This window comes from Haliotis asinina, chromosome 3, assembly GCF_037392515.1.
Source record: "Haliotis asinina isolate JCU_RB_2024 chromosome 3, JCU_Hal_asi_v2, whole genome shotgun sequence".
NCBI lineage: Eukaryota > Metazoa > Mollusca > Gastropoda > Lepetellida > Haliotidae > Haliotis > Haliotis asinina.
This window is the reverse complement of record NC_090282.1, coordinates 20,213,009-20,236,424: the sequence shown is the minus strand read 5'-3', so window position 1 is coordinate 20,236,424 and position 23,416 is coordinate 20,213,009. Positions and strand designations below refer to the sequence as shown.

The 23,416-nt window shown below is 40.6% G+C and overlaps 1 protein-coding gene across 4 annotated transcripts; it reads right to left on the bottom strand.

Annotated features, from left to right (window-relative positions):
* Positions 1–277: 277 nt before the first annotated feature.
* Positions 278–23,416, bottom strand: LOC137277631 (dynein intermediate chain 2, ciliary-like). Of its 4 annotated transcripts, none has more exons than XM_067809453.1 (21): positions 23,289–23,403; positions 21,960–22,010; positions 19,232–19,288; positions 18,938–18,985; positions 18,265–18,345; positions 17,749–17,875; positions 10,261–10,317; positions 7,045–7,121; positions 6,468–6,578; positions 6,056–6,157; positions 5,460–5,543; positions 5,124–5,208; positions 4,815–4,976; positions 4,385–4,632; positions 3,984–4,073; positions 3,766–3,853; positions 2,716–2,983; positions 2,037–2,136; positions 1,442–1,575; positions 1,265–1,316; positions 278–1,025 (listed from the first exon to the last, which is right to left on the bottom strand). In XM_067809453.1, exons 1-21 carry the CDS (start codon positions 23,316–23,318, stop codon positions 909–911), a joined length of 2,169 nt encoding a protein of 722 aa, XP_067665554.1. In that variant the 5' UTR covers positions 23,319–23,403; the 3' UTR covers positions 278–908. The 4 variants fall into 4 exon arrangements, with proteins under 4 accessions (XP_067665554.1, XP_067665556.1, XP_067665557.1 ...); XM_067809455.1 differs by having other exon boundaries at positions 10,261–10,314; positions 23,289–23,382; XM_067809456.1 differs by lacking the exon at positions 10,261–10,317 and having other exon boundaries at positions 23,289–23,416.

Genomic DNA, 23,416 nt, shown 5'->3' with positions numbered 1-23,416 from the left:
GCTTCAGAAACAGAAAAAGGTTTCTCAGAAAAAAATAGTACTTTTTATGAATGTATATCAAGCATTAGTGAAGTGGTGGGCTGGGAGTTTGTCCAGGTTCTGTAACAACTCAAATGTAGTTGTAGTGAACAGATCTTGATTAGAGTAAGCTAACAACAACCACACAATTTTGGAACTATGGTTTCATTATACATGTACTATAATAGTAAACATGCATGTTTCATGTGAACATTCCAGCCTCTCTTTCTTTGCTTCATAATATAACAAAGAAAGAGCATTGTTATTACTTATTTATTCAGCATTTGTCTTAACAAGTTTAAACTCAATTTTAAATAAAATACAATACATATGTATAATTCGAACAAAGTTGAAAACATGACCATATCACAGTTAGATATATGCTTGAAATATAGTCATCAGCAGTGATACTTCAACAAATGGCGAATGCTGGTCAATCCAGCACCATAGAAATAAGGACGTATAGATATGGACGGACATACATGTGAATTGAGTTCTCTCCAACAAAGATCCAATCTTCTGATTCAGTAGCTGCTTTTATATAAACTGAACTGTCATTCAAACTGTGAGAAAAATTTGTTACAAGTTCACATATATACACTTCAACAGTTTTATCTTTCAATGGATACTTGAACCAATTAATTTAAATTTCTTTAAAATGTTTCTAATGTGTTATTTCCTTAAAAGTATGAATGTTTGTAGATCCTAAGTTAATAAAGAACATATGTTAAACAAAGCACACTGAATGGTTCCTGTTGGTGAAGTAATAGGAAATCCAGTAATCCTCACAGGCATCCTGATGGTAGATGAGCACTTCCACAGGCCTTACCTCATAATGGTTTGTCCATGTATGTAATACTGATATCCTCCTGACAGTCACTGGTTATTGTTTAATTTGTGACACTGGGTTCAGTAGGTTCTCGCACCATAGATAATATCTTATCCAACTTTGCGATTTCAAATTGTGTCCTCTGTGCAGCATCCATTGGTGGAGCACCCTTTTTCTCCTGAAACACACAAAAATGCATGAGAAATGTGCACGACACTTAACAGTATCATATGATTCATGACTGAGTAAATAGACCTTACTTTTGTCTCAGTATAAATCTAGCATGCAACAAGGGCACCAAACATAGATTTCACTTCAGTACATATTTAATGTAATGCCCCTGCTTTTGTTGAATAAACTCTCTTCAGTGACTGAGAAAATAATCCAGCATGATTCAGGATCATACTAAAGACGTACCTTTGGCATCTTCTTTAAGTTTGGTGACAATTTAAGACTTGTGACATTTCCCCTGCAACAAGACATATTGACCATTAGAATGGTGACACAAACAGCCTAGAAGCATAGAAACCTTCATATTTGACAGTTTTTCTGTGAATGGTGTTAAAAGCAATGAGATTAGTTCAAGAGACTGACCTGTCATCTCCAACAATTAAGATAGGATATACTGGGTTGAATTCTATATGTGTCAGCTTCGTCTTCTTCTTCTGGGCTACCATCTGCTCACACAGTGGCTCGTACTTGTTTACATTCAGATCATACACATACACCTGAAACAAAGTCAGTCGACATAACAAAACAAATATTTCTATAAACAAAAACACAAACTGTTGAGGTATCGTGAATGTACATTAAAAGAAAGGCACCAAGGTCGTGAATCGTTGTAAATATTTATATAGAGTTGGATCTGTAAAGTTCCAATCAATATGATGCTTGGACATACATGACACGCAGTATCAATAATAGATCAAATGATAATGATAGTAAATGATTGAAAGATTCAAACTGTCCATGTCTGAAATACTGAGGTAAAGCAATTTTCTAAAGAGAAACATAGACTGATAAAAGATGCTCTTCAGAATTCTGCATCATTACTGTAGAAAGTTTTAAATATACTTGACTTTAAGAATTGCTGTAGAAAGTTAAAAAGTGATAACTAAATCCCATGGATTAAGCAAGTTTGTGCTGGATTAAGCAAGTTTGTGCTGGATTAAGCAAGTTTGTGCTGTACCTTCCCATCAGCAGTGACAGCAGCAAACACTGTTGAGGAGTATGGTGCCCATGCGACATCACCGACTGAGTTGTTCAGATCGAAGGAGAACAATGGTTTCCTGAAATACAAGTCAGATATATAGTCTAGCACTTCCATGCCATATATTTGTCATGACATGATTGTAGATGTTTACACATGTACTCTCAAACAAATGTCTGAAGGGTTATGTTGCATTGTTTAGAAACACTCCAATCAGTTGTCACATAACTTCATCTAAGTTTGTTTAATGCCTGTCAGCAGTATTCATGATATTCATGGTCAGCCTGTCAACAAGATGCCTAGACAGGCTAATCAGTGGATGATAGGAAAAGTAACAACCAGTCAATTCACACACAATGAAACTGAATGTAATCTCTATGCATCTCAGTACATGTAGTCACAAAAATCATAGGGTACTGGTAGACAGACTGACCTGAATTTGACACTGGCATTTAGAAGTACTGCTATGGTCTAGTGATTAAAATAATCCCTCATCATATTGTTATTTCCTACATGTGTACATTGTATTGTATTGAGACTATTTCCTTTCAGAATGTCGCTATTTCTGATGTTCTGCTTAACAGGCTTAACATCACCATTCTGTCACTCACACTCATTGCACTGCAAACATTTCACTCACACTAAAAAAGTATCATACCTAGAGGCGACTTCAGAACCATCAGCGTTCTTGTCTACCTTGCCACCCATCTCCCAGATCTTGACATTCCAGTCAGCACTACATGTGATGTAGATCTTTGGATGGTAGTGGTTCCATGACACCTTGTACACAGCCATGTTGTGGGCATCAATGGAGTCAATGAAGTGGCTGGTGTAGGCTTTAGAACACACATGGACCTTGCCCTCCTCTGTGCCCACTAGGAACAGGTAGTTCTTCTGCTTGTGGAAGTCAAATGCTGTGCCACAACCTGCACCCAAAAACAAGCTGCAGTTCATCAACTGTTTCAAACTTCCTTGTGTTTTGATATAAGGGTAACGCTATTTTTCAGGGCATTATCATTTGATAATGCCCTGAAAAATAGCGTTACCGTTATTATAGCTAAAATACATGGAATTTTTAATAAAATAAGAATAAAAACAGCAGCATCGGTTTAGAAGCATTTACTGCCAATAACAAAACGACGGAGGTCACTGCCACACATTTTACAAATATAGACACGTCATAGAACAAGACAGATGACGTCACTATTGAGAGTGACGACATTCGACCTTGACCTTTGCTCATACTACCAGCCGCCATTGTTTTCAGTGATCAACAACGTTAGACTAGATATATGGTCAATAATGAACCCAAGTTCAATCGAGCCGTAGGTGATTGAACTTCAACAGCTGAGCTACTTATGACGTCACCTAACAACGGGCTTGATAATGGCCCGTCGTTAAGGTTGAGCGGTCCAATATCATTTGCAGCGGCCCGCAAATTTCTGATAATAGGAGGTCCGTATCATGATAATTCCATGTATTTTAGCTATAATGGCTAATATTGGAGCTAGATGCTGGCAATATTGTGATGTACTGTTAACTAAGTCACTAACCCTGATCACCTTATCCATTAGATTTCCTTTTAAAACCAGCATGGCTTACTGCAGACTCCCCACGGTAACCCCAAATGAGAGTGATATCAGTGACTGTACCCATAATCCAGTAGTCTCACAAAGAGGGTGCTGTGGAAAATGCTAGCGTTACCTACCCACAGTCGGCACCTTGATACCATCTGGCCCCTCTGCAGGGTCCTCTGGGAGGGTGAGAGTGATGACATCTTGATACACCATCTCATTCTAAAACAGAGAACTACAGTGTACATACACAGCAGAAATTATTGAAACTAGGATGGTTTTCCTGTTTTTGTAAGTTATACAACTGGTTTTAATCAAATTCTGACAAGCCACTGAGGATCAGGCACCTTACCTTCACTATAGTCCAGTGTACAATTCTTCCGTCTGATGATATGGAGTAGAAGTTCATATTGTTGTCAGTGTCATCCTTCTGCCAGCGCACCTGAAATCATCACACAGTGGCACTACAGTCAATTAATTAAATAAACTTAATCTTTGAAGCAGTCACTCATAAAATGAAGTTGCCGTATCATTTCATCAGAGAAAGTATAATGTCATTTAGGAATGTTCATGTCTTCACACAACAGAAACCTTTCTGATTGAGAGTTGATTAAAAAGTGTGGTAGATGCTATAGTGAATGTCTACCGAAGATTACAAAGTTACCTAAAACAGCTCATTGTTGACGAAAGGTTATGTACTAAGTTCAGGTCACAGCTGTGGCACATATCTTCCATACATCTCCTGGTACTGACCTGCCATACTGGGTCTGTGTGTTTGCCATTCTTTGCTGTGCATCGATGTACTGGGCCATCCTTTTTCTCCACTACATTGAAGACTGCCACGCTGCCATCATAGAATCCAGCAGCCACCTGATAAGGGTGTTCTGGGTGTACATCAAGACACATCACCCCACTGTCCGTCTCAAACACAGTTTCAGGGTATGACGGGTTCTTCAGTGAAGAAAACAGGATCATTCCACTGCCCTGCTTCATGAAGTCATCTGCAATAATGAAGTGATCAGAGCCAAGCTATAAAAGGTGCATTTATGTCAAGACCAATCAGACAAGATGTGCTGTTAACAGTATTCTTTCATAACTTAAAAACAATTGACAACACCCTGGCGAGCAGGGCTCCATGGGACTCCCATTTCATATTCTGAAACAAGTTTCACGATACACTTACATGATCCATAGGAAGCAGCAAACAGGTCCTTGTACTTGGGGTTCCAGCAGAGAGACGTGACAGCAAGCTTCTTGGCTTTCTCATGAGAGAACTTCCACAGTGGAAGCAGAGTACCCTCCTGTTCTCGGTACTCATCTGAGGTATCATCAAAGTACTTAAAATCTGTAACAGTACAACAGCGACATGAGACCAGTTACCCTGAACCTTGACCTCCATACAGTTTGTGAGGACTTTTCAAAAGTTACCAAACTAAGTCTTCAACTAGGTGCAACATGATGCAAATTGAGATACAGAAAGGGCTTACATTACCTTGAGCAATGTCATCGTAGGTATTCTGGTTCACCATTCTCTCTACAATCTTTGCAGCACGTGCCACCCGCGAAATGTCATCACTCTGAAAAACACAAATATTTCTTTCAATTATCTTTCAAAACATTCTAACCTGACATGTTCATGTCAACTGATGCTTGCATATATATCAAAAGGAAAAACATTTAAAAAGGTGTACAGCTGTATTTCCTTGAAAAAGACATGAGACTGGGAACATTTTACAAACAAACTTTCAACAAACAGAAAACAAACAGATTTGTAATTCAGATTTCTTACAGACATCCTTGACCTACACTCACTGAATGGTACTCTTACCTGGGTTTCTGTAATAGTAAGTTTCTTTCTAGTCTTCTCCTCCTCCTTTCTCCCTGGCACAACCTTCTTCTCTTTGTTCTTCTCCTGTCAGCATAGCATCAGTCAGAGGATCATGAATACTTATTCTGACACATAAGGCATGAGCGTTAACAGTACAGTAAAATGCATTTTCAGTCTTAGCTAAAACAAACTGCTACAATACACAAAGGCGGTTCTTGATAGTACTCTCTTTTGAACATAGATACTTTGGATCTCAAAGAGGACAGGTTTAAAAAATTATCAGTATAATAGCATGGGATTGTTTTTAAAAAAATCAACTGACAGAAGGTTCTAAGCTTATCTATGGAAGTGTCTTAGGATGTTCACATTTGGCTTTGTATCAGAGATACAGGTTTGAAATTGGAAGTGGCAAGTACACACATGTAATTATGAAAAGCTGATATCTGGTTGGATTATGAGCCCATTCAGCCTTCAATTAGCCTTGGCATTCAAAGTTTACTCAGTGTTCTTGTGACAAATCTTCATTCAGGGAGGTCCCTGAATTGAGACAGTTGTCTGGTTGAACATTTACTGTGGAGTAGTTCCACGATGCTCACCTGCTTCTCAAAGTCCTCCTGGTAGGCATCATATATCTCCCACTGTGTGACATTGGAGGAGAAGGTGACACGAGGTGGTGGTTCAGTTGCTGTTCCTCGCTCCTGCATCACAAACACACAAACAACCGTTAACACTTTCAGCTGATTAACAGTCAAAGCTAGGCCTTGGCAGTCAAAATGCTGACAATGCAAGGATTACTATAGGTCTATTCTTCCTTGGAATCCACTATGTGGACATGAAAGTATCTTTCACTTGTGTCAGTATTATATGTATTGCTGCAGTGCCATCAGTCTTATCTAAAACAGTACTAAAGAGTATACTCATTCTCACTAAACACCAGAACAATCCTGGCAAGTTAAAGCGATTAAAAAAATTCAATACATCTAAGGAGGTCACTTGTGTTGTGCTCACCCTGTATGGGTTGTTGTAGGTTTGGGAAGCGCGCTCACTGTAGTTAAACTGATTGGTCAGCTTCTTATCTCCACCAGCTGGCGCTGCCTCCTCTGCACCTTCATCCTTAGTCTGAAAGATGGATAGGCCTGGTTTGTCATTTTGGCTTATTAGACATGAAACTGAAGGTCTTTACAGCATCAAAGCAAATTGAATGTCATGTTCATTGGAACCATGTAAACCTTTCAATCACAATAAAAAAAATCCTTTCCTAGTTTTCATTTCATAACAAGGGAAACTCTGACAATAAGATAGTAAGGCCAACTGACTATTCATCCTATATGAAACATCAAAACATTACAAACAACAAGCAAGAACAAACACAGGCTCACAGTTACTGTCCAACTTCTTAGACAGTAAATGATGTCTAGTTACTGACTCAACCTTGCAGTTACTACGTAACTTGAATGAAAAAATACTGAGAAAGTGAAATCCCCAAAATGACATATGGTTCGAAAGACCTAACCTCTGTCTGACATGAAATCACATTGTGACCTCTGTGCAGCTATCAACATATCCAGCTAGTGAAATCCCTTACTTTGTGATCATCTTCTCCCTCTCCCTCTGCAGCCTGGGCAGCATCCCCTCCCTCGCTGACCGCCTGTTCACTGGCAGCTGGATACAAGAAACAAACATGTGTTAGCCTCTCCGCATGTTTTCATTGTCACCATCAAACTCAAGAAAGACATGCTATGTTACATATTGAGCAAAAAAATCTTTTCAGATGAAATAAATATATTCATCTTCGTATCTTGTCCTTCAACCTGTGAAGAAAACTGTGCTTTAGTTCGGGTTATACATTTGTTTTTAAATGAAAAGGGAAAATAATGATTGAATTTAATCCAGTTAATAATGTGGGCCTGAAGCTTTGATCATTGATATGGAAATGTATTCTTTACAAAATGGAGTTAAATTACCATCACAAAAGAGGTAACCTGACATCATCTGTATTGATTTTATTACTATTGCAGTGCTGTTAGAGATCACACATGAAGCCTGTGTGTGGCTATGTCTATTCAGCAGCCTGAATTAGTGTAGCTGGAAGCTTATTTTACAAGCATACTATCTTGCACTGTTACATTAAAGGCATGAAATAGACCTAAATAAGTTTATTTATTATCTGCCCCTTCTGTGTTTACATGTATACTACATAGACCTGTTTAATGTATTGAGACATCACTCCATATCATGTGGTTAATCTGTATGGTTGTATCGTTTTCAAGAACCTGTATCGAAACATTGTGCTCTTGAATTACAGAAGTTGTCATCCATATATACTTGTTCTTCCTGACTTCCAACTTCTAAATATGCCACTGAAACAATTCCTCTGAACCATCATTGTTCTATTCATGCTTATTTTCTTTTGTGTCCACCCAATACAGAGGAAAAAAGTTAACCATAAAATTCTTACCAGCAATTCTTACCATGTATCCTTTCTTACCAAAAAAATTCTTATTACAACATATTATCTTGAATCCTTAGTAGTCTACTCCACAGACATAGAAGTGGTCAACTCTGCATTGTGTCTTTGGTTTGTCTAATGCTTAGCTTATAATCTAGCACTAAAAAGTTGTACTGGTGATTTAGACAGCAAATCATTACCCGCTAGTGCTGAACAAAACAAAAAGTATAAAAATGTAAGAGACTTTTTCTCTTGATCTTAGTAAAGAACAGCATCTCTGGACTATAAACATACTACTTGCCACAGCCCTCAGGCAAGTGGATAATTGTGATGCTGAGAAATGACTCAGCTAATACGCTAACTCTAGATGAAAGTGTCTCACTAGACTCACAACTTACATCTCCACAACTCAAGCTTGACTTGAGCAGCACTGTTTATAAACTAAACCATGCAACTTCTACAGCACTTGGCCAGTTACTTGTACCTCCTTCTATAAAAGTGGACTTGTAATGAAGTTGCAGAACCTCTTACTATAATGCATGTATTGGGCTCCTCCATGTGAACACCAAGTGACTATTGTACGACATAAATCATGCAGAATTTCAGCAAAAAAACTAAAAAAGGTCCTCTGCTACCACTGTTAAACTCACATATATCCTCTGGTTCATCCTCAGTTTCTGCAATTCAAACTTGGAAGGATTGACACCTTATTTATGAGTTTTAACAGGTTGCTCTATCTATGAGCTGCAGAAAGGCTGACTATTAACAAGAGTAATGAACTATCATAACAGAGGTCACCTTTCTGTTTGAAAAACATATCACAACTTTAAGCTTCCACAGTTCAATGGTTAGCCTTATGTATTGTCTTACGGTGAGGTGTGTCTACTGTTTTGTCTACTCTTTAAGTATCCTCGAATAACATATCACATTTAAAATGGCCTGATATATGGATTGACCTCAAAATCAAATATTATCACTGCATTGATACAGTATTTTTATATTTTTCAGAGATATTTTTATATCTTCCAGTCCACAATTTACCTGAAAAGTCTATCCTAACTACTAAAAATGCAAACAAATCAATAATCTGTCTTGACAGATATTGAATACAAGCAACTAGATGGCAGTATGCTGCCACTATACAGACACTAGTTGGAACTACCGTGTAGTGTGTCTGCATGAGCAATGGTATGTCAGATAGTCATCTTATACCAACATGCAACAGTGTTCACATTGTTCATATCCAGCTGTTGGTATGCATCATGATGAGCTTCATAATGCAATTATACACATACATTAAACTGGAATAACATATTGCAACAGATGTGAACACTGTATTCATGAAATATCAGTGTACATGTCAAGTGCATATCTCTGTAACATAAGATTTGTTCTTTACAAAATTTATTCTTTTGGGAGGCCTGTAAACAAGAGTATTGACCAGACAAACCAGAGAATGATATTATGAAGAGCATCTTGGTAGAATTACATGTGCTCAACTAAGTCACCAATCCTACCCATAAAATACATTTAGTCATTTTGTGGAAAGGATGACAGGGAATATCCTGAATCTCCATGGGGATGCAACAACAAGCACAGCAATAAATTGTAGGAAGGAGTTAATGCATCAGTTAGAATTACTTTGCATCATGACTTGCCTACTGATAAATATCACAGTGCATTGTCTGGGGTGGATACAGCTTTTTGTGCAATTTCTATAGTGGTCCCAGAAAATACACAGTTAAGTATTACCGTGAAATTGAGGTGGCTAATGAGGTCATGTAACAAAACCAGACATTAGAACAAATACAAATGATCTACTCTGGCAAAATTTACCGATCAGTGATAATATTTTCTTTTTAACACAATTACATGAATACACATATCTCTCAAAATCCACAATTGGCAGTGCTTCTTATCACAGTGCTGAAAATGTGTGTCATACTGCAGTTGTGCCGTGAGCTGTGTATTATATCAGAACCTGATACCATGTCACAACAATTTAGCTTCATGTTCAAAAACACCCAAATAGTTGCTGTCCGAAGACCTTCACCAATTTTGTGACATGCAACAGCTTCCTACGATGCTGACTATGCAAAATCATGCATCTTGTCAAATCTGGGATTTGAAACAATAATCAATATGTCTGACATGCCAAAGACACAACACCTTGTTCAGTGTTAGGGTGGCAGAATGAAAGTGACTTCCTGCACTTTAACTGACAGAACAGCTGTGTAGTGTGTGCTTGCAGTCTGGGCTGTGGAATTTGTGCAGTGCATGTGTCTGTGACAGAACAAAAGTGTCATCCTGCACTCTAATCTATTAATCAAGTGTGCAGTGTCAAAGTGTCACCTGATACAGCCCCTGCACGCTGAGCTGCCGCTTGTTGTACGTCATCTTCTGTTGCTGCTTGAAACAGGGTACCAAAATATTTACAAAGGCTGTGAGTCAAAAGTACATTGCCAAGCTTACATCCATCATCTTTCACCAAACAAAGAGCATGTTTCAACTTTTTCAGACTGGTAATCACATTTTATTGTGCAGAATGTAAAACCATGAAAAAATTGCAACATATGTTCCTGTTGCTTCTTGGAGCTGAAATCTAGGAATAACTGTCAGATACCATATCTTATCTGGATATTAAAATTGAGCAGATATTAACTTAGTGCTTATAAATAATTACTTACATATTGGCCCAGAAGCAGTTTAGGGAGCATGGCGCTTAACATGCTTGATACTGTGAGAACAGTATATAAATTTATTAAAATCTAAATATTTTAGATATTTAAATACTTACCTTACCATAGGTCTTATGCATATTACCTCTAGCTTCGCTAAACGAGATCAGACAGTCGTTGATTCGCCATCCCCTCGATGGCTACCTCATGTAATCTACGAATGTAGTCACGGAAGTGACGTGATCTCTCCACTCGCGCGAGAGCGCAGAATCCAAAATTCACTTTTACCGTCAACCGGAAGGTCCGAAGAGTCCAAAGTGGGGAGGAGCATCCAGCGTTGGGAGGGAGTCACCGCCCTATGGTAAGGTAAGTATTTAAATATCTAAAATATTTAGATTTTAATAAATTTTTAACTTACCTTACCATAGGTCTTATGCATATGGCTTCGACAGATGGATGGTGGTGTGGACTCCAGAGGACCATCCCTCAGCAAACAGTGCACATGCATCAGGAGAACTCGGGAAAGCCAATGTCAACGGTCTCAGGATAATACCTGGAACAGGACAAAGAGCAACCCAATAGAACTCCAAAGAAAAACCGACGCACCCTGGGGGTGAGGTTAATCTTAAGACCAAAGGTAAGTAGAAGTGTAGTTACCTAATGGGCGGATGGTCGGGTAAGTTGCTGAGCAACCACCAATGGACCAAATGACTGTAATCCCTCCACGTCTTCAACTGCCAAGTCCCTCAAGTAGTGGGATGCGAAGACAGTTGATGACCTCCAGAAACAGCCCTCCATGATCTGCGGTACTGTGCAGTTCCGATGGAGGGCCATCGTAGACGCCAAGGCCCTGATCTTGTGCGGGTTACTTGCTACCGGATGAGGCAGGTGCTTGTCGTCATAGGCCGCCAGGATAGTCGATCTGAGCCAGAGGGCAATAGTATTTCTGTTTACTTCACCTTTGCAGGACACGGCAAAGGGAATGAATAACCTTTTGCGGGATCGTCTCCTAGAGGCTGACCTTTTAATATAGCATCTGAGAGCCCTGACTGGACATAGCAGCTCCTCCTCCAAGTCATGATGACCCAAGATCGTAGACAAAGGAGGGATGGAGAATAACCTGTTAGGCTGCCCGGGAAGCTGGTTCTTAGCCACAAAATCCCAAAGCAAACCCAAATGAGCACGTCCGTGTCTTGACTGTTCAAATCGGATCTGAGTAACGTCAAGAGCATGGATCTCGCTGACTCTAGCCGCTGTTGCCAATGATAGTAAGAAAACCGTCTTCTTGGAAAGATGTTCAAAGGAGGCTTCTTCTAATGGCTCGTACGGCGGCCCTCTGAGATGTTGAAGGACAACATTAAGATCCCAAGCTGGAGGACGAAACTTGGTCTTCTGGTCTTCCAGCTTGAAAGCTTTGAGAAGCGCAATAAGTTCCGGTATCTTGGAGATCTGTGAATCTGACTTGATAGCAAGGACAGAATTCAAAGCTGACAAATAGGTGCCTAAGGTACTGCCTTTGAGATGTCTAGAGTTCCGTAGGTAGAGAAGGAACTGTGCCACAAACTGAGGAGATGCTGCCATGGGATCTTGAGATCTTCGTGTGCAAAAATTCTCAAAAGAGCGCCATTTGTCGTCATATAAAGAACGGGTAGAAACTCTATGCGCGCGAGCTATAACGTTCGCCACGTGCGCAGAGTAGCCCTTAGCCTTTAATGCTCTCTGCAGATGACCCATGCGTGAAGATGGAATCGCCGTGGATCCGGATGCAGCTGTCGACTGTGTGGATGTCGAAGCAGATGCAACCACTCTGGAAGTTTGTAAGGGTCTCCGCTGGCGAGCCGTCGAAGATCGGGAAACCACGATCTGGCTGGCCACCAAGGTGCGACCAAAAGCAGTCGGAGGTTCTGCGTCAGTCTGATCTTGGCGATTACATCCGAGAGAAGAATTGGAGGAGGGAACGCATATGCGTCCAGTCCTTCCCATGATAGAGACATCGCGTCGACTGCCCACGCCTGTGGATCCGGCACGGGAGATACGTACGTTGGTAACTGGTGATTGAAACTGGTGGCAAAAAGATCTACCAGTGGTCTCCCGAGTTGCCAGCAAATCTGGCGAAATGCGTCCGGATGAAGCATCCACTCCGTCGGGGATGGTTTGCCGGGGCGCGACAGGGCGTCTGCCAGAATGTTTTTGCAGCCGGGAATGTGACGAGCCGCGATCACGATGCCGTTGCTGTCTACCAGATCCGCTAACAGGAACATCTGGTCCAGAAGTTGTTTGGACCTGGTTGTACCCTGATTGTGAATCACCCACACGACCGTGGAATTGTCGGACGCTACCAGGAGTCTGGAGTCTGTTAGGACCGGTAGCCAGTGGCGAACCGCTAGGATGACTGCTTGCATCTCCAGGCTGTTGATATGCCACTCCTTTTCGGCGTCTGACCACAGCCCTGAGGTTGTCTGGCCGTTCAAATGAGCACCCCATCCCAAGAGGGATGCGTCTACAAACAATTCGTGGTCGTGGTTGAAGTTTGTCAAATAAACACCGGCGCAGACGTTCCACTCTACCGTCCACCACCTGAGGTACTGATGCAGGTGCGGGGGTAGAAGAAATGACGACTGGAGGTCGTTCTCTCGAATGAATGGTAATAGGAACCTCTGTAGTGGGCGCAGCATAAGCCGTCCTCTGAGGGTGAGGTCCTGCGCCGACGTCAACAAGCCCAACAGAGACTGCCATTCTCTGAGGGTGAGAGGTAGGGACAGAGCTCGATCCGTAAAGGCGAGAATCTTCTGCCATCGATCGGGAGGGACCCTGACTAGATTGAGCCGAGTCAGGAACAACCCCCCAATGAACGTTAACTCCTGCGTTGGTTTCAGTTGCGACTTCTCGAAATTGATAATCCATCCCAACTGTTGAAGTAGGCGTGTGGAGAAGTCCAGTTGTTTGCGTAGCAACTGAGGATTGCAGTGATTTAGAAAACAATCGTCGATGTAAGGATCGAAGTCTATCCCCCGGAGGTGCAGAAACCGGGTGACAGGCAGTGTGACCCGAGTGAAAAGCCACGGGGCCGTAGAAATTCCAAACGGCAGCACTCGCCACTGGTAGTGTACTCCGTTGAATATGAAACGCAGGAACTTCCTGTGGCGTGGGAATACAGGAACGTGCAGGTAAGCATCCTGTAAATCTAGGCTGGCCATCCAAGCTCCGGGTGACAATTTGGCTCGGATCTGATCCAGTGATGTCATTCGGAAATGCGGGGGCTCGGCTAAATACAGGTTGTTGAAAGTCGCCATGTTGTGAATCATCCGCATTTTGGTGGAACCTTTCTTGGGTATCAGGAAGATGGGTGAATAGAACCCCGGGGAGAGATGGGGTTCTGACACTATCTCTATAGCATGTTTTGTTAATAAAATGTTGATGTTTTCTAGGATAAGTACCTGTTGATCTATTGAGTACCCTCGTGACAGGGGAGTGGTAGTCAACGGCGGAGCTCTGGCTAGTGGTAGCTTGTAGCCGGCTCTCAGGATCTTGCAAACAAACGGGTCTTCCAGGAATGTCCAGTTGGCCCAGAAGATCCCTAGTCTCCCACCTACAGGGGTCGGATGAACTGGTACGACTGGGGGTGGGAGGTCCCAGTCGTAGTAGTCCATGGCTTCAGCGGCCGGAGTAGGGACGCTTGCCCCTACCTCGACCGGACGTAGCTGGGGCATCCCTGCCACGTTCTTGAGGCTTGCGCTGGACATCTGAGTCTTTGGTACGACCTCGTCCCCTCCCAAACGAGGAACGGATCGACTCTCTCCTGGGTACATATCTTTTCTTGGCATTACCCCTGGCTCGGCCACGAAATGCAGAGCCCAAGGCCTCGAAAGTTGACAGCGCCACTTCCGTGTTAGTAAGTTCGGCATGTTGTTTATACACCGACGGTATCTTTTCATCAAAGAGGAACTTAGACGTAAATGGTGCACGAAGAAGTTGACGTTTAAATTCCTCTTGCCAAGAACAAGCATCTAAAAATCCAGATCGGCGCATAGTAGTAGTCATGGCTAGCGCCGCACGTAAGTGTCCAAGTAGGTCATGGAGTACTCTGCCTTGCCAAGCAAAAATGGTAGTTAAATGATCCACCCTCGAGGCATTATCCTCTGACAAATCCAAGGCTGCAGCGGAGGTGGCTGACGCAAGCGCCGAGATAGGTTTAAGCATACGTTTCAGTTCAGTATCAACAGCTGCTAACTTTGAATCCTGAACTCTGTAAGATGATGGAGTTGAACTTGACAACCTCTTAATTGAATCGTCTAGCGCCGCCCCGTTGTCGGCAAAATCCAGACTGTGCACTTTATAATCTGATTTCTTAGACTTCGACGCTTTGATGGTCGGATTTAAGGATAACTTCGCAAAGTCCGAGTCTAACAAAGTAATCGCATCCGCCACCATAGGGTGTGGTGGAATAAGTAACTCAGGAGTCAAGTGAATCGACGCCGGGTTGTTTGAATCCGAAGAAGGGGAAGGACAGTCCGGTAATCTGTCGGCAATCCACTCAAAGACAGCAGTTAAGGGAAGATAGGTGCCATCACTATCACCAACATTGCCAGGTTCCTCCTCATAGTCTGGGCAAAAGAACTGTTCCTCGTGTTCCTCCCAGGAAATAGAGGTTGATTCTCGTCGCTGACTCGAGTTGGAAGCAGAGTTCTTAGTGTTAAATTCTTTGCCGGAAGTCCGCAGTGGTTCCGGCGATCGCGAACGCTGGGATCTAGAGAGACGTCGTGGTGATCTTGACCGAGATCGCACTCTACGTCTACTTCTGGTACGTGAGTCTTCCTCTAAGGAGCGCCTTGGAGAGCGGGAAACCGACCGGGAGCGCCGGCGCCTGCTACGGTGTGGAGAACGAGAGCGCCGACCCTTCGGGGACCTAGAACGAGATCTGCGCCGGGAGCGCTCAGCCTCTAAACGACGAGCGCGCTCTTCATCCAGCTGGCGCTGTAACATTTCTTCTTTAGTCAGCGTATGAGACACTCTGGGGATCCGATAAGACGTAGTTATAGGAGCAGGGTCCGGCAACAATATTGGCGCTGGCGTTGGTACAGGCGCTGGCGTCGGAATAGGCGCTGGCGTCGGAATAAGCGCTGACGAAAACACCGGTGCTGATGTAAACAAAGGCGCCGGGACAGGCAGTGGCGCCGGGACAGGCAGAGGCGCTGGTACAGGCAACGGCGCTGGCGTAAGTCTAGGCGCTGTCGTTGGTAAAGGTGTAGATACCGAGGTAGGGAGTACAGCAGCGCCCGGCGTCAAGAGAGATCGCAGAAGCCTCTGAACTTCAGGATGGGATAAGGCATCCGGGTGAGATAAATCTACAAAGGCGTCCGAACGCGTAGGCTCTGGAGAGGAGCGCGCCGGCGTAATAGATGAGCGCTCCACACTCGGCGTTGATAGTGGTATTGAAGGCGGTGGTAGATCTTGGTCGTCAGGTAAGGATCCCAAGGAAGACGCTGGCGACGACATTCTTCTCTTACGTTGCGTAAAACGTTTCCTCCGAACCGCCAAAAAGGTCTTGAAATCGGTGAGAGATAACGCTTGACAGTGTAGGCACCGACTATCGATGGAACAAACAGCGGACGCACAATCCGGACACCAGGGATGTGGGTCCTTGGCTGATTTCTGCCCCTTGCAGACAGTACAATAGTGTCGAGTCATACACAGAACTGTAACAGACAAGAAACCACGACTTGACGACATGTTAATACAATACTAGGAGGAAAACCCCCTACATAAAAATGTAGAAAGTAGTTGCACCCCTACGTAAAAAATAGGCACACCCGTAAGTGCGGGGCAGCGAAAAATAACAACCACAATGGCTGCCTTCGCTACGCTGAAATTCATGGCAGAAAAAAGTATGCTAAATACCGAAAACACAAGTGAAAATGACCAAGCATGGGCAGAAACATGACGGGCAAACCACCAACAAGATGAACTACCCTCATGGACGCCATGTCGTTCTCACCTCCGACATGGCCAAGCCAAGCCTGAGTGAGAAAAGAACAACACGAGGTAGCAAGGTAAGCACATTAAATGCTTGTATGACTTGACTTTGATACATAATGAGGGGATACAAACCATACCTACCAAGGAGTAGCAACTTTATTGAAACTACACACAGTAGGAAAAAAAACTGCAAACCAACACGTCCGTTCGCACGAACGCTAAAGGTAAAAGTGAATTTTGGATTCTGCGCTCTCGCGCGAGTGGAGAGATCACGTCACTTCCGTGACTACATTCGTAGATTACATGAGGTAGCCATCGAGGGGATGGCGAATCAACGACTGTCTGATCTCGTTTAGCGAAGCTAGAGGTAATATGCATAAGACCTATGGTAAGGTAAGTTAAAAATTAGCCTTGACATTTCCCATTTGTTTGAACTAAATACTTGATAGCAATACATATACATTGAATAGCTGTTATGAACTGATCTTCCATCATCAATATTTGATGAAATCACCAATCTGTGATGATACAACAGATGAGAGCCCTTCAATCTGTCACATGCAACTGATACAGAGTTTCATTCACCAAGTGCATGGGGATCATTTTAAATCAGTCTTTAAGCACTGAATCTTTTAGCACTGATACAGCTCTGTAGAATGACACAAAAACAGATGATCTTAGAATTGAAACTGCTCTACATTTCCACTTATCATATGGTGATTCTTTCCATCATTGGCAATCTAACACACTTGTGACTACAGCCTGTAATGAATCAAGTCTGAACAGGGCAAACCATTGATTTACATGTGCAAAAAAACATATGATCAGTAAAGGATGACATGCTATCAACCATTTAGTCACCTCACCCTTCGCCCAATCACTGAAGTCATGTGACATGTATATGCTGGTATGGACAAGATCTAACCTGGGATCAAATGTACTGGTAGTTAGTGTTTTTTCATATTGCTTTCCATTCAGTGTGATGTTGAACTGCTGTTGTCTTAAAACAACATGCCAATTTCAGAGATTGTTGGTGGAGGCTTCTGTTTTCAAGGTAAGAATTTTCCAATGCATCAAACTGTGCAAACAAAGTATATGAATTTATTTTACCAGTATATCATGATATCAGAGAACCACTTCAGTCCAACTGAACCACAACCTCACAGGATCCTGCTCAGACACTTACCCTCTGGGATGCCCATGCGGTCCCTCTGTCGTCTGGCTTCATCAGAATCTTTGTGTAGCATGTTTCCATCCAGAGCAAAGTGGACAGCCAGCTGGTCAACACTAGATGTCTGCTTGTACTGTTTCTCCTACAACCAATATACACTTAATAATAGAATTTGTTTATTCTTTATAATTCTATACAAAAAATTAATTAAGAGTACCTTTTATATGCAACCATTGATGTGGTTTGGGTACAATGTCACTGAGTTTGCAGAATATATGTGTTTACAGAGAGTTCAAAGTTTGCATAAGCATCATCACACATGCATGTCATTGCAGCTTGTATAATCAAGTATGGACCAAACAAACCAGTGATGCTTCATGCTATCACAGTAGACTGTCTGCTATAAAGTCTATGCAGCATTGTATCCTGGAAATACTCAATGTATTGGGTATAGTGTCTGCGTTTGGGCTTCCTTAGACTTTTGCTTTCCTAAGACGTACTCCACACTGATGACACAGACGACATATTTACCTTGAAGCTATAGCGCACTATATTCTGTGGTGCATGAGGGTTGTTCGCTGTCAGGATCCTGGTGAACTCTTCTTTCAGTTCCTATAAGACGGCATAATCTTCATTATATGTGATGATGGGTATACAAGGTTTTGTTAGATTTTATCCAGCAATTCTGAGGCTGATGTTACCAAGGCCACAGAAAGCTACACCCCAAAACAATGCCACAACAAATTTATCTTTCCAAATGTTAAAACTATCATTATGTAAACAAAACATTAAAACAAACTGAAATTCAATCACTTTACTAATGTGGTACTGACTTTTATATAAATCAATCCAAACCACAGGTTCACAGTTCACTGATTGTCATAAATGTAATTATTATGCTTTTTCCATAGAGTGGCAAATAAATAATTTATTCCCCCTCACAAAGATTTCTAGCCCATGCCAGCAGTGTACAGCCGTGCACTGGGCATACATGGTAACTTGTTCAAGGTGATACGAATCAGAGATGAACATACTTACATGAGATAGGATAATCTAATTTTAAAAAATCTCTTGCCATACCAAATAAATACATAACAACATTATCCTTATAAACAAACAAACCCTACCAAACTCAATATCATATGCATGACAAAACATGTACTGACTCTCATATATATAGCAAAACAAGCAAACATTGTCTTACAGCTTCTGTCAGATCCAGTTGGTCTTCTGGCTTCACAAGGGTCCGCTGCTGCTCAAAGAGAAGTATAAATGTCAACTCAGCATAACGGAACAACACATCCCACGTACATTCCACGTCAGTCTTAACTGAATAATTAAATACAACAGCTACAGCAGCAGGCATTGTCCTTACCAAACTGTAATCTGAGACATTTTATGGATTTATCTGACCTGACTTTCCAAAGAATGTAATATAACTTGTCTTTGAACAATTTAATAACAATAAGATGCAATATGATAATACTAATTGAGTTACCTGGGTCCACTCATCAGCATCAGTACCATCACCCATATCTGTCATGTCATCACCCTCCTGAAATATACATTATTACATGAATAATACATGTTCATGGGAACTGTCCACAATGGAACATAGAGACCTCATTTAAAAATTACCTGCAAGACATGAGATACAGACATTATATCCTACATCTGGAAGTGAAGACTTGAATAAAAATGATTATTTTTTTCTTTGAAGTTTTAAATTACATTAAATAATCTCCAAACGTTGCATAATTACAATACAATTGATGAATTGTAATAGTATCTATGATAATGTTATCCAATAATATTTTGTAAAAAACTCATAACTATAAAGGAACAAATTTAATAATCAGTATATGCAAGACTCAGAATCACAACAGAATTTTAAGTCATTGTTACATCAGTCCTGCCTTTAGCAGATCTACCTGAGAATGTTACATTCACAAACCACTAGAATATTAAAAAAGTTAAACAGTCTTCATGCCCCTGAAAACTGAGGCACCAAGGTATGATAAATTAAAGCTTTAGTCAATAGGACATCCATCACACCATGTCATAGGTATGTGACACTTGCAACTGAATTGTATGAAAGTAAATAAGACAATCCACCAAGGGACAAAAACACATCAGTGATCTGAGTCCTCTATATATATGATCAATAAACAAAACAAATTGTGAAGATAGATTCCAAAGGCATTATATATAAATCGATCCACCATATATATCCTGTTATAAGATCACAGCTAAGTAACCTGAATTCTCAACACATGCAACAACAATACATTTGAATGATACAAAGCTTCTTAGATATGAAGTGACATGAGAAAGCATCAAAATGCAAACTGTTTGAAGTGTTACCAGCAAATGCAAAGGGCTAGTGTCTTCATTTCATGATGCTGACCTCTTTTCAACTCATACATTCCAAAAACATAACACTTTCAACACTTAAGTTTTTTTCTAGAAAAATTCCAAGAACAAAAACACCAGCCCTTTACTAATGAACAGCAAGAAAATTTAGAAACTTGTACAAAGGTACCCTTCATCCAAGAAAAAACCCACATTGTCCAATGCCCCGTTTTAACATAACTTCCATGGTCCACAATGCAAATATGTATCAACTTAAAGTGATCACATAAATGATTCAAACAAGTTTCATGAAATAGTCAGAACCAATTCTAAAATCTAAGTTTCTGATTTTAGAAAGAGAGGTAAAATTTCTACTCTCTTACCTGTTTCAGCAATACTGAACACCTGTGCTCAAAGAATGCAGCTATATTTTTTTTTTTGCTTGTCATATTACGTTTCTACATTAAATATGAATGCTTATGCATGTTTTGTTATCTTATCCAAGCAATCTGACCACATGAGACAAAATTAAAGCAAAAAAAAATAACAAAACCGAAAAAGACAAAAATTTAATTAACTCTAAATCTAATTAATGTCTATTTTTAACTTTTGAATGAAAACCAAAACCTGTAAAGGTAACTGTAGATGGGCAACACTCTAAACTTAATTTTATTAAGTAATCGGGTATGTCATGACATATATATAACAGATATGACATGTATTTCACCAAGTCTTATCGATAAAAATAAATGCTCTCAAAGTCTGTACACAAACATTTAACATGAAGACCTAATCCCCTTCTACACATGATACTAACTAGTATGAACTTGTGAACACATGCGACTGTGTGAAAGTGAACAGTTATCACTGGAGAGGTATTGCTATTATAAAACCATGTTACTTTAACTCCAAATAGACTCTAAGATTATCAATTTATTACTACCAAACTAATTACTTAACTATTACATAGAGTCTCAGTGTATTTAGTACCAATTCATATTTCCTCAAATACATGGATATGAAAAACATAAACCCATCTTTACAATAATTAACAAAGTCTTGTGTATGAAACTAAATCATAGAAAGATTGATACTGTAAGATTACACAACCTTTTTGTTCTGTAATATGTTGATTAAAAGATGAGGTCTATTAAAACTTGTACCAGTTTCAAATAAGGGCATGATAACTACACAGTGTACACCCATCAACAGTCATCAGTACCAACTAAAAAGCTGTAACATAAGCCATAACGGATTGCAAGTACCAACTAGGTGATACCTTAATAGTTGATATTTTGCCGGGAGCGGCCTGACCTGCAATTCGCACCCCTGTTTTACCCTTTGGTGCAGAGGTGCCTCCACCAGTCTGTTAGTGAAGTGGAGCAGGGAGAAAAGAGAGAGAATAATAGAGTGTGGGCATTCCCTTATTTGAGACAACATCACACAGTGCTTTGGCAATGTGTAGATGGCAATAGGTGACCAATTCCAGTTGAAGTAAAATCAATATCAGTTACTTAAACAAGGTCATGCCACCCTTGAAATCATTTGATTAAAGCATATTAAGCAAAAAAAAAGTGTAACTGACCTCAAACAAATAATTATTTTAGGAATCATTTTCATAAGGAAAAAAGTAACATTATTCAGTATGGATCTTTGAGAGACTTGTTGCATTAATGAAATAATAAAGGGATTTTTAAACTGCTAGAATGAAGAAATTCAACAATTCTATTGATTTGTCATTTCAACGTCTTCTGAAATAGGGCACCATTTGCCATCTATAATCATACTGCGAACACAAAAGCCACTCATTTTAGCATGAGCTTGCATGCACTGTGCTGCATCTTGATGCATGTCACAATGTGCATATCACTTACCCGTATACGTGTAGCTCTCCTGCGTGACAAGTCGCCCATACCTGCCACACTCTGTTTCATTAGAAGCACATGATTATCTCAGTTAAACACAAATAACATAAAGTGTATGGTCCATGAAAAACAATGCTGTGGAGTGGCAGTGAACACAATAATGTTTTACTTGGATCTTCTCATACAAGCATGTAACAATCAACATTGAACATTTAAATGTAATTTTTTAAATATTTCTAAGAATCTTCAATATGTGTTGGTTAAGATAAATTGCTTGTTTATGTTCATTCACTGCCAGAGTGATACCAAACACAAACTATTTCATGCATTTCATATAACTGAATTCAGTTTAATACTTTAAAATACCATAGCATTCATGCATGCATTCTAGCGCAGATTAATTTTCCATCTAATTATGAGCAAACTGTAACAGCTATTGTTAAAAGAGGCCTGATTATATGCTATCCTCGCATAATGTAAATTCACTGACATCTATTTTCACGCACCTATCACTTTCAGACTTTCACTGTTGCTGCAGAAAAGTGTGAAGTAAGATTTTGTGTAAACAAGAAAGCGTCTTCTTTTTCCTGCTGTCATGATTTGTAAATCACAAACTTCAAAGTAGAGTTTTTTATTCAAAGTTTTCCAGCAAACAGCAAATGTTTACTCTTCTCCACTAATGCAAAGACATTAGTTTTATAAACATTTTATATTGATGAAGGTTTGTACAATGGTTGATTTTCATGTGCCTTGTTTATTCCACATACGGTGCCAAAACATGTTAGGTGCGCGAATATTGATTACACGAAGTTATAATATTCTAGGTGGGAGACAAAATAGACACAGTGAGTTCCAGGACACATGTTATGCCTGTTGATGACTGAGGCACTGATGTTAAAAAAATGGCATTCAACACCTCTGCAAAAGAACAAGTTGGACTAAACTACGTCGTTGGTGAAATAATTCATTTTGAGCCTGAGGGCTAAAGTAATTTCATTTCTGTAATAATATTCTAAATATTATTTAAACCTTACGACTGAGTTTGATAGGCCAAGTCTAAGTAAACGACCCAGAGATACGTGGTTGTTTGGATCACACTGGGATGTCTTCATTATAAACGGGGAGGGGTGGTGGGGTGACTATTAACACAACTAGTACAAAGTTATTATGTTCATGTTAAAATAACGAAATGACATGCACCAGAAGCACTCATGTCATGAACCGGTGGAAACATGGTAGATACATGCACAGCATTATATTCTGTAAGATTTTGCGCACTTTGAAAAACAACATCATTATAATAAATGTGTTCATCAACATATGCGTGGGGATATATACCTGTTTTGCCTTTGCTGCCTTGGGTGGCATGGTTGATGTTCTGCTAGTTCTTGCTTCGAGTGAACGTCTCTGAATGCAGACAACTTGCGATGTAAACAACTATGGCGGTGAGTGTGGTCAATAGCAAC

Excerpts from the sequence above, each read along its gene's own strand:
- LOC137277631 (XM_067809453.1), bottom strand. The coding sequence starts at position 23,318 with ATGCCACCCAAGGCAGCAAAGGCAAAACAG. Across the intron at positions 2,137-2,715 it reads GGTTCTGAAGTCGCCTCTAG|GAAACCATTGTTCTCCTTCG; the intron begins GTATGATACTTT and ends CTTGTATTTCAG. Across the intron at positions 1,317-1,441 it reads TTAATTGTTGGAGATGACAG|GGGAAATGTCACAAGTCTTA; the intron begins GTCAGTCTCTTG and ends GTCTTGTTGCAG.